General features: G+C 46.7%; 1 protein-coding gene across 8 annotated transcripts in view; it reads left to right on the forward strand.

Annotated features, from left to right (window-relative positions):
* ZNF512 (zinc finger protein 512) overlaps positions 1–14,987 on the forward strand; it is an 89,110-nt gene that overhangs the window by 52,658 nt on the left and 21,465 nt on the right. For all 8 annotated transcript variants that reach the window (XM_030554928.1, XM_030554927.1, XM_030554932.1 and 5 more), the window contains 2 exons: positions 2,423–2,590; positions 3,389–3,583. In XM_030554928.1, coding sequence (XP_030410788.1) covers positions 2,423–2,590; positions 3,389–3,583 — 363 coding nt within the window. The remainder of the gene's footprint in view (positions 1–2,422; positions 2,591–3,388; positions 3,584–14,987) is intronic.

The following is a 14,987-nucleotide window of genomic DNA, read 5'->3' on the forward strand; positions in this document are numbered from 1 at the left end:
TTTACAAGACCTTAGTTTGGTACTTCTCATGCGCTGAGTTCACAGCAGGATGGGAGGGGACAGACATCGAATATCTGTGCTGTCATCAGTGTGTCCACACCTAAGATTCTGCATTTGGTGTTCATCATTTTATCTCAGAAAAGACAGAACAGAAATTTAAAACAAAACAGTAAAATCCCAAGAAGGACAACAAAAAAGATTTGGCAGCTATTTATAGGGGGGCTGAAAGGAAGGTACCAAACGAACGGCCATACTGGGTCAGGCCAAAGGTCCATCTAGCCCAGTAACCTGTCTTCCGACAGTGGCCAGTGCCAGGTGCCCCAGAGGGAATGAACAGAACAGGTAATCATCAAGTGATCCATCCCATCACCGATTCCCAGCTTTTGGCAAACAGAGGCTAGGGAAACCATCCCTGCCCATCCTGGCTAATAGCCATTGATGGACCTATCCTCCATGAATTTATCTTGTTCATTTTTGAACCTTGTTATAGTCTTGGCCTTCACAGCATCCTCTGGCAAGGAGTTCCACAGGCTAACTGTTCGTTGAGTGAAAAAAGACTTCCCTTTGTTTGTCTTAAACCTGCTTCCTATTAATTTCATTTGGTGTCTCATAGTTCTTGTGTTATGAGAAGGAGTAAATAACACTTCCTTATTTACTTTCTCAGCATGTGTCATGATTTTACAGACCTCTATCATATCCCCCTTAGTCATCTCTTTTCCAAGCTGAAAAGTCCCAGTCTTACTAATCTCTCCTCATACAGCAACCGTTCCATACCCCTAATCATTTTTGTTGCCCTTTTCTGAACCTTTTCCAAGTCCAATATATCTTTTTTGAGATGGGGCAACCACATCTGCACACAGTTTTCAAGATGTGGGTGTATCATGGATTTATATAGAGGCAATATGATATTTTCTGTCTTGTCTATCCCTTTCTTAATGATTCCCAACATTCCATTCATTTTTTTGACTGCTGCTGCACATTGAGTGGATGTTTTCAGAGAACTATCCAAATGACTCCAAGATCTCTTTCTTGAGTGGTAAAAGCTAATTGAGCCCCCATCATTGTATATGTAGCATTGGGATTATGTTTTCCAGTGTGCATTACTTTGCATTTATCAACACTGAATTTCATCTCCCATCCAAAGAGGAATTCACCATCCAAAGAGGAATTAAGGACTCAGGCCAGATTCTGTGCTGTCCCTCTTGAAAGGTGTAGTATATTGTAGCTTTATTCCACCTTTGCACCCTCTGAATTTTGGGTCTGTCTTGAGTGCCTGCCACTGCCTAGCTCTAAGTTACAGCAATCTTGCATGGGTACCTGAGGATTGCTCCCTGGCCTAGAATAGCCGGAGTGCATTGTGCTACAGACACACTCCCTGCCCTGATCTAACAGCTGTGCAAGAGCATGGCATAGGGCTGTTCTGAGAGCTGAATGCCAGTTGGGGAACTCCTTTACACAAGTGGTAATCCATAAAGGAATGTAATGGTGTAAATAGACTGTAGTGACAGACAGAATCTGCTCATAAGGCTGCTTCATTTGGAAGAGTACAAGGAGGTATGAGAGGTATTTAGAGCAATGGATTGTGTTGATGGGGCTGACAATGCTTTATCGTGCCCCATCAATGAGGATGGGAGGGTGCTGTTGTAACGCTGACAGACCCCGGTCGTCAACAGGCGGGATCAAACCTGGGACCTCTGGAGCTTAGGGCATGAGCCTTTGCTGCCTGAGCTAAAAGCCGTATAGCTGTTGGTTAAGGCTGCAGAGCAGACTGATTAATCTCTAGATGGGACAGAGCACACCCAGGAGGTGTGGGGGTTACACTGTAAGATGAAAATTTCAAATGGACAAAAGTAAGTGTGTGTGTATGTATCACACAATTACTCCATGGAACTCACTGGTAGGGGATATAGAAGCAAGCCACGGACTGGTCTAATGTGGGTGTTCTATATTTATTGTGTCTCTAGTCCCCAAGCACTTCATTTTGGCAGCCGTATTTCGTTGTTGTGATCACTTCCCAGTTCTCCACAGCACCATAAATATTGGTATCTCTTCATGTGGTCACTGCCGTTGGTGGGTTTCTTGCCCCTTTGAACATCTGTAATGTTCTGCAGCTGCTAAGTAGTTACCTAGCTCTGTAGCTTTAAAATGGTGGCATCTGCAGCGAGGCAAAGAGGGAAAACAGTGACCATCCAGCCATGAATGCTTTCCCCAGGACAGTATTACACAGTGATATGCATTATGGGGGTTTTATGATGTGCAACATCTGAGGCTGGCAGCTGCTGGAGAGCGATCAGCCTGGCCTGGATGGACCATTGGCTTCTTCAGATTCAGTAGGGTTATTTCTGTTCTTTGTCAGCCAGGGATGGGGTCTGCCACATGTGCCAGAGCTCTGGCTTCATGCTCTTCTCTTCTGCATTGACAGGGATGTACAGGCAGCTTCACCAGCATAATGGGATACCTGTACCATATGAAAAAGTGTGGGAAGGAGGCCTCTGAGTTGGAGAAAATGGTGATGAAATGTCGTCACTGTGGGAAAGCATACAAGTCAAAGGCAGGGCTTGTTTATCACCTTAGGTCTGAGCATGGGCCGGTAAGTATGAGTTGCCATTGTTATCGGGAAAAGGAGCTATGGGTGATGACCTCTCTTTCTCCAAGCCACTCTTTCATTTGCCCACTTTGGACAATCGATTCTGATCTTCCCAGGCCCACTGTACACCGGAGAGCCTAGTTTCGTCTGTTTCACGCTTCGCGGTGTGGTAAGGGCTGGTAGCCTCCTCCTGCCTGTCTAGTAGAATACTCCTTCCTGATCTCTTTTCATCTGGGAGGGGAACATGCAGTGCTCCCCTTGTGATTGAGACTTCTGCTGCTCTGCAGCTAGGACAGCTTCATACGTAAGTAGTCTGGGTGGCAGCAAGCCCTTCCCCAGCTCCCCTCTCCCTCCTCCATGGGGGTATGGTGCTGGCATGTTCGATGTCCTGTGAGAGCTGCTTGTTGCTCTTCTTTTTCCCCTCCAGATTTGAGATCCTTCTGTGGGACAGGACAGGAACCAGAATGAATGTTATTCCTGAGGTGTTCAATAGAGATGGGGGTGGAGTGCGTGAGCCCATCAAAGGCACATATCTCTGGTTTCTTTCTGAGCCCAGGTGCTCTCAAGCCTTGTTGTGTCTGGGCAGAGAGCTCTCTTCCCATAACTGCCCTGATACATGGATCTCACGGTCTTTTCCTGCCCCCAGGGTACTCTTGTGCCTGAGTTTTTTTGAGGGGAAGTGACTGGGATAGGGCATTTTGGCCTGGGTCTGAAGGACCTTGACGGATCATTCTAGGCACTCAAGTGTGGCCTAACTGGGATCTGATGAATAGGGCTCACCTTATTGCCCTTTCCTTGCAGGTCACTTTCCTCCATGAAGAAGGGAGGCCTGAGAGTCTGAAGGAAATGACCCTGGAGCCCAGTAGTGCAGGCAGAGTCCAGAGAAAATCTGCCAAGGTGGCAGTCTATTACCTTCACGAGCTAGCTAATGAAGAGCTGGCCAAGGAGTGGCCTAAGAAGAAGGTTCTACGGGACCTAGTCCCAGATGATCGGAAGGTATACGGGTTTAGGTGGGGACTGTATTAGTAACAGGTCTTGCACAATAGAAGAATCCTGCACTGGCCCCTAGGAGATGACACTGTATAGTGCTTTCTGGTTCCAGGCAATGGGCCAGTAGTACCTGATTGGGTGTGGAAAGAGCTGATTTATAACACAATATAAAATGGGGTATACCTGGCTGGGCAGTAGTACTGCTGAAAAGGATTTGGAGATTATAGTGAATCACAGATTGGACATGAGTCATCAGTGCGATGCACTTGCAAAAAATGCAGATATTCTTAGAAGACTCCTGTTACTACATCCATGTAAAACATGGGAGGTATTGCTAACACGGAGAAGGACCGGGATATCATACAGGAAGATCTGGATGACCTTGTAAACTGGAGTAATAGTAATAGGATGAAATTTAATAGTGAAAAGTGCAAGTCATGCACTTAGGGATTAATAATAAGAACTTTAGATATACATTGGGGACGCATCAGTTGGAAGCAACAGAGGAGGAGAAGGACCTTGGGGTATTGCTAGATCACAGGATGACTATGAGCCGCCAATGTGATATGGCCGTTAAAAAAGCTAATGCAGTTTTAGGATGCATCAGGCGAGGTATTTCCAGCAAAGATAAGGAGGTGTTAGTACCGTTATATAAAGCGCTGGTGAGACCCCGCCTGGAATACTGTGTGCAGTTCTGTTCTCCCATGTTTAAGAAGGATGAATTAAAAGTGGAACAGGTTCAGAGACGGGCTACTAGGATGATCCGAGGAATGGAAAACCTGTCATATGAAAGGAGACTCAAAGAGCTTGGCTTGTTTAGTCTAGCCAAAAGAAGGCTGAGGAGGGATATGATTGCTCTGTATAAATATATCAGAGGGATTAATATTAGGGAGGGAGAAGAATTATTTAAGCTTAGTACCAATGTAGATACAAGAACAAATGGGTATAAACTGGACACTAGGAAGTTTAGACTTGAAATTAGACGAAGGTTTCTAACCGTTAGAGGAGTGAAGTTCTGGAACAGCCTTCCAAGGGAAGTAGTGGGGGCAAAAGACATATCTGGCTTTAAGATTAAGCTTGATAAATTTATGGAAGGGATGGTATGATGGGATAGCCTAATTTTGGCAATTGATCTTTGATTATCAGCAGATAAGTATGCCCAGTGGTCAGTGATGGGATGGGATCTGAGTTACTGCTGAGAATTCTTTTCTGAGTGCTGGCTGGTGAGTCTTGCCCTCATGCTCAGGGTTTAGCTGATCGCCATATTTGGGGTCGGGAAGGAATTTTCCTCTGGGACAGATTGGCAGAGGCCCTGGAGGTTTTTCGCCTTCCTCTGCAGCGTGGGGCATGGGTCACTTGCTGGTGGATTCTCTGCAGCTTGAGGTCTTCAAACCATAATTTGAAGACTTCAGTAACTCAGACAAAGGTTAGGGGTTTGTTATAGAAGTGGATGGGTAGGGTTCTGTGGCCTGCTTTGTGCAGGGGGTCGGACTAGATGATCACATTGGTTCCTTCTGACCCTAGAGTCTATGAGTCTAGGTAACTGTTCTTTGAGTAGTTGCAGACATGTATTCTAAAGAAGTGTGTGTATGCTCAGCACACTGAAATCAGAGAATATTGCCTAGCAGTACCCTAGGAGTGGCACTCATGCTCTTCCCTCATAATCCCTGCCCTGGCTATATAAGGGTGGCGCTTCTCTGATCCCCATAATTTCTTTCTCATTGCCCAGAGCTAGTCAGAACGCTCAGTGTGGTGTTTCTTCACATTGATTTTCGTACCTCGGTCTTCTGAGATTTAGTTGTAAATAATTACAGTAGTTTGTTAGCTAGTAGTACCTTAATTAGAATAGTGAGATAGGTTAAATAGCTTTGCTTTTTTGGTGGAATGCCTTCATCAGGATTCAAGCACTATCTGTCACGTGGGGTGGCTATTCCTAATAGTGATTCTCCACACAAAGTGTGTATTGTGTTGGGAGAGGTGCTTCATCGGCAAGTCTTTAAGAAAAGAACGCAAGTGACAAGGGACTTGAGACTCCAGCAGCACCTGATGGGACAGGCCAGGAGGCCTGCCTCAGCACCAGAAATAGTACCAGCTCCTCAGATGTCAGAGCCGCAACAAGCCAATGTTCCTTGTCCAGACACTGAGGAAGAGGGATCGTTGACTGTTACTCAGGCCCACCGAGAAAAGAACCAATAAAACGGACTGTAGTCACTCCAGATTTCAGGGAGCATTATCTTCCTTTGCCAGAATCAGTGCAGACTGGCACCATGACTCTTCAGGTATGTGTGGTGGAACTGGGCCTTCTGCCTGCCCTCTGGTACCAGGCAACATCAACTTGAGGCTGTACCGTTGACTCTGGCATCGTACATTGAGCCAAGTAGTGACGGCATTGACACTGACAGTGTCCACGCCTCTGGTGTACCAGGCAGTATCAGATCTGCTATGCCTTTTGGTTCCTGATTTTCCAGTTATCTAGGAACATTCAGCTGTTGCAACTTCCTAAGTAATGACCCCACCGTCAGGGTTAATTACACAGGTGTCCCAGATACCAGCACTGCATATTGCTCTGAGTACACAGTTGAGGCTGGCACCTTCACCGGTACCAAGGGGTTCATTGGCAGAGCAGTCTGCGTAGGCACCAATGGTGATCATGATGTAAACCATGTCATGAGGATTGGTACTGACCCCAGCATTAATGCCTCTTTTCGGTACCAAGAGAGAGTGTGTTGCCTCTGCCAATCTTCAGAGCACTAGTTTGTTTACCGGCCTTGGGATTGATGTTACCACCATGTTGGATCTCTGAGGAGGCTGGATGGTGGCTTGCCTCTTGAGGGTTGCTCCCTCATTAACTCTGGATGATTCTGGGTATTCGTCTAGGTCAAGCTCAAGGTCGTCCTCCATTCCTTTGTCTTTCAAATGCCAGTCTAAAGACAGCCTAGACCTCCTGCTGATACTGACCAGGACTTTTCCTGCTGCAGAGAAAGGGACTCACTGTTTACTGGCCACTGATTCCTTACCCATCTCCATCGTGGCATGGGAGTCCATGGGATGGTCCTTGTTCCTTAAGGCCCTGATCTTCAACTCACTGCAGGGCAAGATCACCCAGCAAATCCATGGCATCACTCCCCAGCCACCTACATAAGAACAGCTGTACTGGGTCACACCAAAGGTCGGTCTAGCTCAATATCCTGTCTTCCGACAGTTGTCAGTGCCAGCTGCCCAGGTGCAAATTCAGGTGGAGGATGACACCTCAGAACATGTGCAACCTCAGACACATGTGCAGGGTCTGATACTGCACTGAAAGGCCTGTGAACCCCCTTCCTCAGTCCTCATCATCACCAGATTACACCTGAGTACCAGATGCTTCCTTTCCAGTGCCTGAGGACTTTTGGGCACATCAGGAGCTCCTTAGACAACTGGCTTCAGCCTTGGGTATATCAGGCTGAATTGGTGCAGGAAAACACATACAAATTAGTGAACATTCTTCTGTCCTCAACCCCAGGGAGAGTAGCTCACCCTATTAGCAAAGCACTGTTGCAATCTGCCATGGCCTTGTGGAACACCCTTTGACATCTGTGGCAAAGCATATGGGCAAGTATTATGTCCCTATGCAGGGATTCAAGTATTTTTATTCACATCCTACTTCTAACTTGCTTGTTGTGACAGCAGCCAATGACCGGTTGCATCAAGAGAGGTACAAGTCCATGCCCCAGGACAGAGGTAGGCTCATGGGTGGAAAGATTTATTCAACTTCCTCCTTTAAAAATGTATATTACAAACCAGCAGGCACTGCTATCCAGATATAATTTTATGAACTGGGATTCTGTAGCCAAGTTCACAGACAAATTACAAAATCCTTTCAAGGGGAGTTCAAGGCATTTGTTGTGGAGGGCCACCTGGTTGTTAAGATATATTTTCTTTTGGTCCTGGACATAGCTGTTATGGCTATCGAAGTATTTGCTTCAGTGGTCACAATAAGAAAAGCACCATGGTTGCAGAATTCAGGAATAGCACCAGATATCCAACAGAGTGTGGAAGACCTATCTTCTGATGGTCAATTTATATTCTAAGACAAAACGGTTGAGACTTTATGTTCATTTAAGGATTTGCAAGCAACTCTGTACTCTCAGGCCTATCTCTTAGCTCCCTGCAAAATCATTTGGCTGCAATCTCAGCTTTCCATCCTCCCATCCAAGGAAAGTCAATATTCTCAAACCCTATGATGATGAAGTTGTTTAAAGGTATTGTTCATCTTTTTCCACCAGTGAAGGAAACGGTGCCATCATGGGAATTTAATATGGTGGTGGCAGCGCTGATGGGTCCATCATTTGAGCTGATAACATGCTTATTGGCTCTCCTCTTATGGAAGGGGCCTTCTTTATGACTATAATATCCTCAAGAAAAATCAGCAATATACAAGCTTTAATGGCAGATCCTCCAGATGCTAAATTCTTCAAGGACAAGGTGTCTTTAAGATCACACTCAACATTTTTGTCCCAAGTGGTATCTGTTTCACCTTAACTGGGTTATTTTCTTACCTACTTTTTTTTCCACACCATGTTCAACTGTGAAAGAGCAACATGTACTGTGACAAAGTTCCTCCTCTACCTTGGTGGGTCCTGCGTTTATTGGCAGATTTGCTCACCTCAGTGATCTTCCCCACAGTCTGGATCAACTCCTCCTGTTCTTCTGGTCTGGTGTTAAATTGGGAGACACTCTCACCTGTTTGGAAGCCTTGTTTTCCTGGGTTAGATCTTTTTGGACAGTTATGCATGCCTCTTGTGCATGCCAGGGTTTCAGAAGGTTGATGTGATAAATCTGTTCTTGTTTTCGGCATCCTGGCTGCCGCACCTTGTAGGTTACTTCCCCTATGGGTTCAACCACCTCATAGGGTCCCTGCCATTGGGGCAGAAGCTTGCTTTCTGCTGTGGGTACCAATTCCATCACCCGATCCCCTGGTTGGAACTGTCGGACTTTTGCCTGGCAGTTGTAATGGGTTCTCTGGGCCTCCTGGGCCTTTTTCAAATGTTCCCGTACAATAGGGGTGACCCGGGCTATCCGGTCTCGCATCTGTATTACATGTTCTATTATATTTCTCCCCTTATTGGGTTCCTCTTCCCAGATCTCTTTGGCGATATCTAGTATGCCATGGAGGTGACGCCCGTATAATAACTTGAAGGGGGAAAACCCAGTTGAGGCCTGAGGTACCTCCCAGATAGTGAACATAAGGTAGGGTAGTAGGGTGTCCCAATCCTTCCAATCCCGACTTACCACCTTCTGTATCATAGCCTTGAGGGTTCGGTTAAACCTTTCTACCAACCCATCAGTCTGCAGATGGTAGACTGATGTTCTCAGGGTATGTATATGGAGCAGCATACAGAGGTCCTTCATTAGCTTTGACATAAATGGGGTTCCTTGGTCTGTTAATATCTCCTTTGGTAGCCCCACTCGGGCAAAGATCCCCACCAGCTCTTTGGCTATCGTTTTAGAGGCTGTGTTGCACAGGGGGACGGCTTCTGGGTAGCGAGTAGCATAGTCCAAAACAACAAGTATATATTGGTGGCCCCGAACTGTCTTCTCCAGGGGTCCCACTAGGTCCATGGCTGTTCGCTCAAAGGGGACTTCTATGATGGGAAGGGGTACTAAAGGTGCCCTCAAGTGGGGACGGGGACTGTGCAGCTGACACTCTGGGCAGGACGTACAGTACCTCCATATTTCTTCATGTACTCCGGGCCAGAAGAACCGTCGTAGGACTCTTGCCAGGGTCTTCTCTACCCCTAAATGCCCCCCAAAAAGATGACTATGAGCAAGACTTAATACAGCGTTCTAGTGTTTTTGAGATACTAAGATCTGCTGTACCTTCTGCCCTGTACTGGTGCAACCTGGTATAAGAGATTCTTCTTCATTATGAAGTAGGGTCCTGGTCCCTGGATTTTCCCTTCCACAGAGACCCCATCTATTTCAGTCACCTCCTTCCTAATGTTTTCGTACCTTGGGTCTTCAGCTTGGTCCCGTCCAAAATTTCCTCTCCTGGGGCTAATCTGCCCAAGATCTAGGGGCCCAGTCTCTGTTGCCTCTATTGGTTCAGAAGCGTTAGGGTGAGGGTCAGACTCGGGTGCTTCTCCCTCCTGGGTGGCCTCCTTTTCAGCTGCTCGGGTCCGCTTACCTACGAGAGCGACCCTCTGGCTTTGAGTCAGTATTCGGGTTCCCAAGGCCTTAGCTACCCTCCTTTCCCTTTTTGACTTTCTACCCTGTCTGGGAATGGAAAATAAATCTGGGGATATTTCAGAGAAGACTGGGGGATTGACAGTCTACTGTGGAGGCCTCACTAACTTCAGGGTTCCCCTTTTCCTCCAATCCTCCTACTGGAAGTAAGTTTCCAAACCCTGGGAAGTCCCTCCCTATGAGCACCAGGTATGGGAGTTTAGGGACTACACCTGCTGCTACCTCAGTGGTGTTCCCCTGAATCTCGATTTTTACTGGGATAGTGGGGTAATAACCAACTGTCCCATGGATCATGTTATCCCCATACGCTTAGCCCGCAGCAGCTGACTACACTTCATGAGCTTCCCCGAGACAAGCGTGATAGCACTCCCTGAATCAGCCAGTGCTGTGGTCTCTACCCCATTTAGCTTTACTGGTCCGGTGTACATATGTGGGGTTAGTGAGACCCCCACAAGGTGGATTCGGGAGCATGGGTCTGCCCAGTTCCCCAGGTTACGCTGCATCGGCTCCAGCATTTGAACACTGTGCAGCTATATGTCCCCGCTCCCCGCAAGCATAACATCTGTATGGAGCCCTAGGCATTCCCCGGTCTCTTGGTTTGGGCAATCTAACATCATGATCCTCTTCTCCCTCTGTGCTCCGACTCTTTGTGCCCTCTGGTGGACCTTCAGCCCCTCTCTTTTTCAACCTGGGCCCTCCTGGTGGCCCAGTCACCCGAGCTCTAGGGCTTGGTGCTGCTAGTTTAACCCGGGGTGCCTCTTCCTTAACTGATTGGGTCAGCTCCCTCGCCGTCCTTCGCCTCTCTACCAGTGCAACAGCCTCATCATAGGTGGAGGGTTCGTTCTGGCTTACCCAGGCACGAAGGTCTGGCGGTAGTCCCCTCATGTATCGGTCGATGACCAGAACCTCTAGTATATCTTCCAGACTCCGGAACTCCGTTAACAACCACTTTCGTCCGAGGTGGATGAGGTCATACAATTGGGACCCTGGGGTTTTGTTTTCCTGATACCTCCACTCGTGATACCGTTGGGCCCGCACTGTAGCCGTTACCCCAGATCCAGCCAGGATCTCTGCTTTCAGCTGGGGGTAGTCTGCTGCAGCCTCTTCAGGCAGATCATAATAAGCCTTCTGGGCCTCCCCACACAGGAATGGGGCAAGGATGCCAGACCACTGATCTCGAGGCCAGGCCTCCCATAGGGCTGTCCTCTCAAAGGCTGGAAGGTATGCCTCTACATCATCCTCCCACGTCATTTTCTGCAGCCGGTGGCTGGCCCGTATGATCTGCGTCCTATCACGGCCGTGGTTCAGCTCTGTAAGTGTCTTTACCTGGTTTACCAGTTCCCGCAACATAACCTGGTTTTGAGAAGCCTGGTCCATCAGCAGGCAGTTAGTCTCTTGCTGCAGCCACACTGCCTTCTGTTGGGCAGCTGCCTGGACATGGATAGTCTTCTGCTGGGCTGCTGTAGTTTGTATCAATGCCCGTACTAAGTCATCATTGTGGTGGAAAAAAAAAAAAACCCTCTACCTTTTTTTTTTTAATCGCCCTCCTCCTTCTGCCGTGCTGTGCACACCAAATCCCACTTCTGACACCACTTATGACAAAGTTCCTCCTCTACCTTGGTGGGTCCTGCGCTTATTGGCAGATTTGCTCACCTCAGTGATCTTCCCCACAGTCTGGATCAACTCCTCCTGTGTCTGATCAGGAGTTGGGAGGTTTGGGGGGAACCCGGGCCTGCCTTCTACTCCGGGTTCCAGCCCAGGGCCCTGTGGATTGCAGCTGTCTATAGTGCCTCCTGTAACAGCTGCATGACAGCTACAGCTCCCTGGGCTACTTCCCCATGGCCTCCTCCAAACACCTTCTTTATCCTCACCACAGGACCTTCCTCCTGGTGTCTGATAACGGTTGTACTCCATAGTCCTCCAGCAGCACAGCCTCTCACTCTCAGCTCCTTGTGCCTCTTGCTCCCAGCTCCTCACATGCACTTCCTCTCCTCTGGCTCCTTCCCACCTGACTGGAGTGAGCTCCTTTTTAAACCCAGGTGTCCTGATTAGCCTGCCTTGATTGGCTGCAGGTGATCTAATCAGCCTGTCTGCCTTAATTGATTCTAGCAGGTTCCTGATTACTCTAGTGCAGCCCCTGCACTGGTCACTCAGGGAACAGAAAACTACTCATTCAGTGACCAGTATATTTGCCCTGTCCCAGACTCCTGTACCCCACTGGTGTGGGTCTTTCACAGTACATACCTTAGGTGTCAGACGGTGCTTATCATTCTGTTTAGAAAGGGCTAAGCCACTTTGTACGTTATTTCAACTCTGTGCTGAGCAGATGAAAGGATAACTGGTCTCCGCTCAGACTTTTTCCAAGTGGATAACTGCCTGTATTACCTTGGCTTACGGAGTTGCTCAGATGACACCAGCTTAGTCATTACAGCAGGAGCTCAAGTGACATCAGTTGCATTTCTTAGCAATGTCTCCGTATTGGATATTTGCAGGGCTCCAACAAGGTCTTCTATTCATAGTTTTGTTAGACATTATGCTATCATCCTAGCATCGAGATCTGATGCAAACTTTGGTAAGACAGTTCTGCAGTCACTGTTTAAATAGACTCTGAGTTCCACCTCCTTCTGAAACTGCTTGTGAGTCACCTGAGAGAAATATATGTCAGCACCCTTGAAGAAGAAAAGACTGTTACTTACCTGTGTCTTAACTGTTCTTTGAGATATAGATGCAGACTTGTATTTTACAACCCACCATCTGTCCTTTCTGAATCTGAGTTTGCAGCTGCGGTTTCAGGGCAAAGGAACTGGGGGGGTCAGAGTGCTACCACTCTTATATAACCATAGGAGTGCCACCCCATCGCAAAATTCTCCAATTTTGCTGCACTGGGCACCTACACACCTGATTGGAATACATATCTCCACCCACATCTTGAAGAACAACAGTTGAGGCACAGATAAGTAACAATCTTTTTTGATCTACTTAGCACTTGTGAAACCTCAGCTGGAATATGTCCAATCTTGGGCACTACGTTTTAAGAAAAATTTGGACATATTGGAGAGTGTGCAGAGATGAACAAAAAAAAGAGATTTAGAAAACCTGATCTGGGAGGAAAGGTTGAAAAAATTGAACATGTTTAGTTTAGAGAACCGTACCATTAGTTTAGTGTTCCTATTTGGGGAACAAATATTTAATAGCAGGATCTTCAGTCTAGCAGAGAAAGGTATAACATGAGCCAAAGGCTGGGAGTTGATTTTTAACTTCGAGAGTTGTAACGTGCTTGGATGCTCTGCAAGAACGAGGCCCACACATTGTGAGTTATTTGGCTTTAATGAAGGTAAAGTGACACATCCGCAATGGGGACCCCGGGCGTTGCTGTCACTTTGGTGGGGAACCCAGCACCGAAGCTCAACTCAGCCTGGGTCGGAGTCCAAAGGCGGGACCGGGAGCATACAGCTATATATACACAATACGAAAGCAGCTCATACATATGCAAAAAGGGACTTCCTACAAGCTATGCCCGCCCTTTGGCCTAAGGCCATACAAACTGGTTTCAACCAGTTAAAAGCAAGTTATAACTGGCATGCCATGTCCTACAATGACCGGCCACTTAGCAAGCAGGGGCTTTCCACAAGGCCGCCGAGAAAGCGGAGATACCCTAGCTAGGCCGTGACACAGTCTTCTGCAGTCCCCTACATTCCCCCCCTCGCTTTCTCGAGCGATGCCAGTGACCATGACCCAAGGGCTGGGAGAGGGTCCTCAAAATTAAAGGTGTGATCAAAAAATACAGCATAGCGAACAGCAGCAGGATTTTTAATAGCCTGTAAATCCTATTTAATTGAGCCAAAATAATTGACATAAAAACAGCATTTTTTCCCAATGTGAGTATAAGCCCCCCCCTCAGGAAAGAGTGCACGAATAAAAGAATGAAATCCTGTTTGTCTGACAACTAAGGGATTGGGGCACTGACTATAAATTAGTTAGGTATACCAGGTGATGTAATTTTCCAGATGTTTTGGTGAATAATTTAGTTTCATATGCATTCTTTCCATGGACCTATCAGGATTCGGTATGTGGGAGCCCACACCCCCCTAACTGGTCCAAATGCTTGGAAGGAGCACTGTGAATATTTACACTTTCACCCAGAAAGTGTCCAAGTATGTTTTTGTGACCACAGATTAGATGGTACTCCTGATGTGTCTGTAAGGGCAGTGGGCCAAGTCTGGTACTCAAGATCGCTTCGAATGGCCATTAGCTGGTCATTCAGGATATCCTGAATTTCCAAACATACTAGATCCCACTGCAATGCCTTTCCAGCCTTGGTGATATTTAATACCATCTGTCCTTGGTGTAGTATAATATACCTGTTATTTAAAATCCAATTAGAGAGAGCAATACATGCTGAAGGATTTATCCAGAACACAGGGCGCAACCTGTAGAATAAACCCCAAAATTTAATTAATACCACATTCCCAAGCATGGGTCCCACAAATTTTTTTCTGCCAGTATATAATTTTTTGTTTTTTTGCCAGGGTTAGTTTTTAATGTTTTTTTTAGTTAGGAATTTCTGGACTTTGGCAATGTTAGTAGAGTGAGTGTTCCTTTATTTTTTTCGAAACAGTTGTGGTTCAGTATCCTACAGGGAAGAGGTTACTAGCACATCATGCTGTAATGGTTTTGCTGTTTCTAGAACAATGCAAAGGCACAGTAGATCTGTTAGTGGACAAGGGAGAGGTTACTAGCACTTCACCTTGTCCTTTTTTCCCTGCTGTTCAGAAGGCACAGTGGAGCTGGAAGGAGAAATAGGCTAATTATCAGTAGGAAAATCCTCCCGAGGGGGAGGGGTCTTTGGGTAGTGCTTCGTTACGTGTGAGAAAAGGAACCTAACACATTTTATTAGTGCCTGGCAGTGTTTTGCAGATCTTATAGCTGCTTGGGCACATTTACACACCCCCGCCCTTTTTTTGGTTATTAGCCAAGTCTTAGCTGTGAGCAGTGTCCTTGAGTGGAGCCAGTGTTTTATTTTTAGCCTGCTTGCTATTATTTTTTTTTTTAATTAACTTAATTTTTCTTTTCTTTTTGGCTTTTTTTATTTTATAAAGGGAACTTTTACTTATACACCTTTTTTTAACAACGAACACACAAACATTGCCATTACACAGTACATTAGTCTTATTGTTTAATGTAT

Source organism: Gopherus evgoodei, chromosome 3 (assembly GCF_007399415.2).
Source record: "Gopherus evgoodei ecotype Sinaloan lineage chromosome 3, rGopEvg1_v1.p, whole genome shotgun sequence".
Classification (NCBI taxonomy): Eukaryota; Metazoa; Chordata; order Testudines; family Testudinidae; genus Gopherus; species Gopherus evgoodei.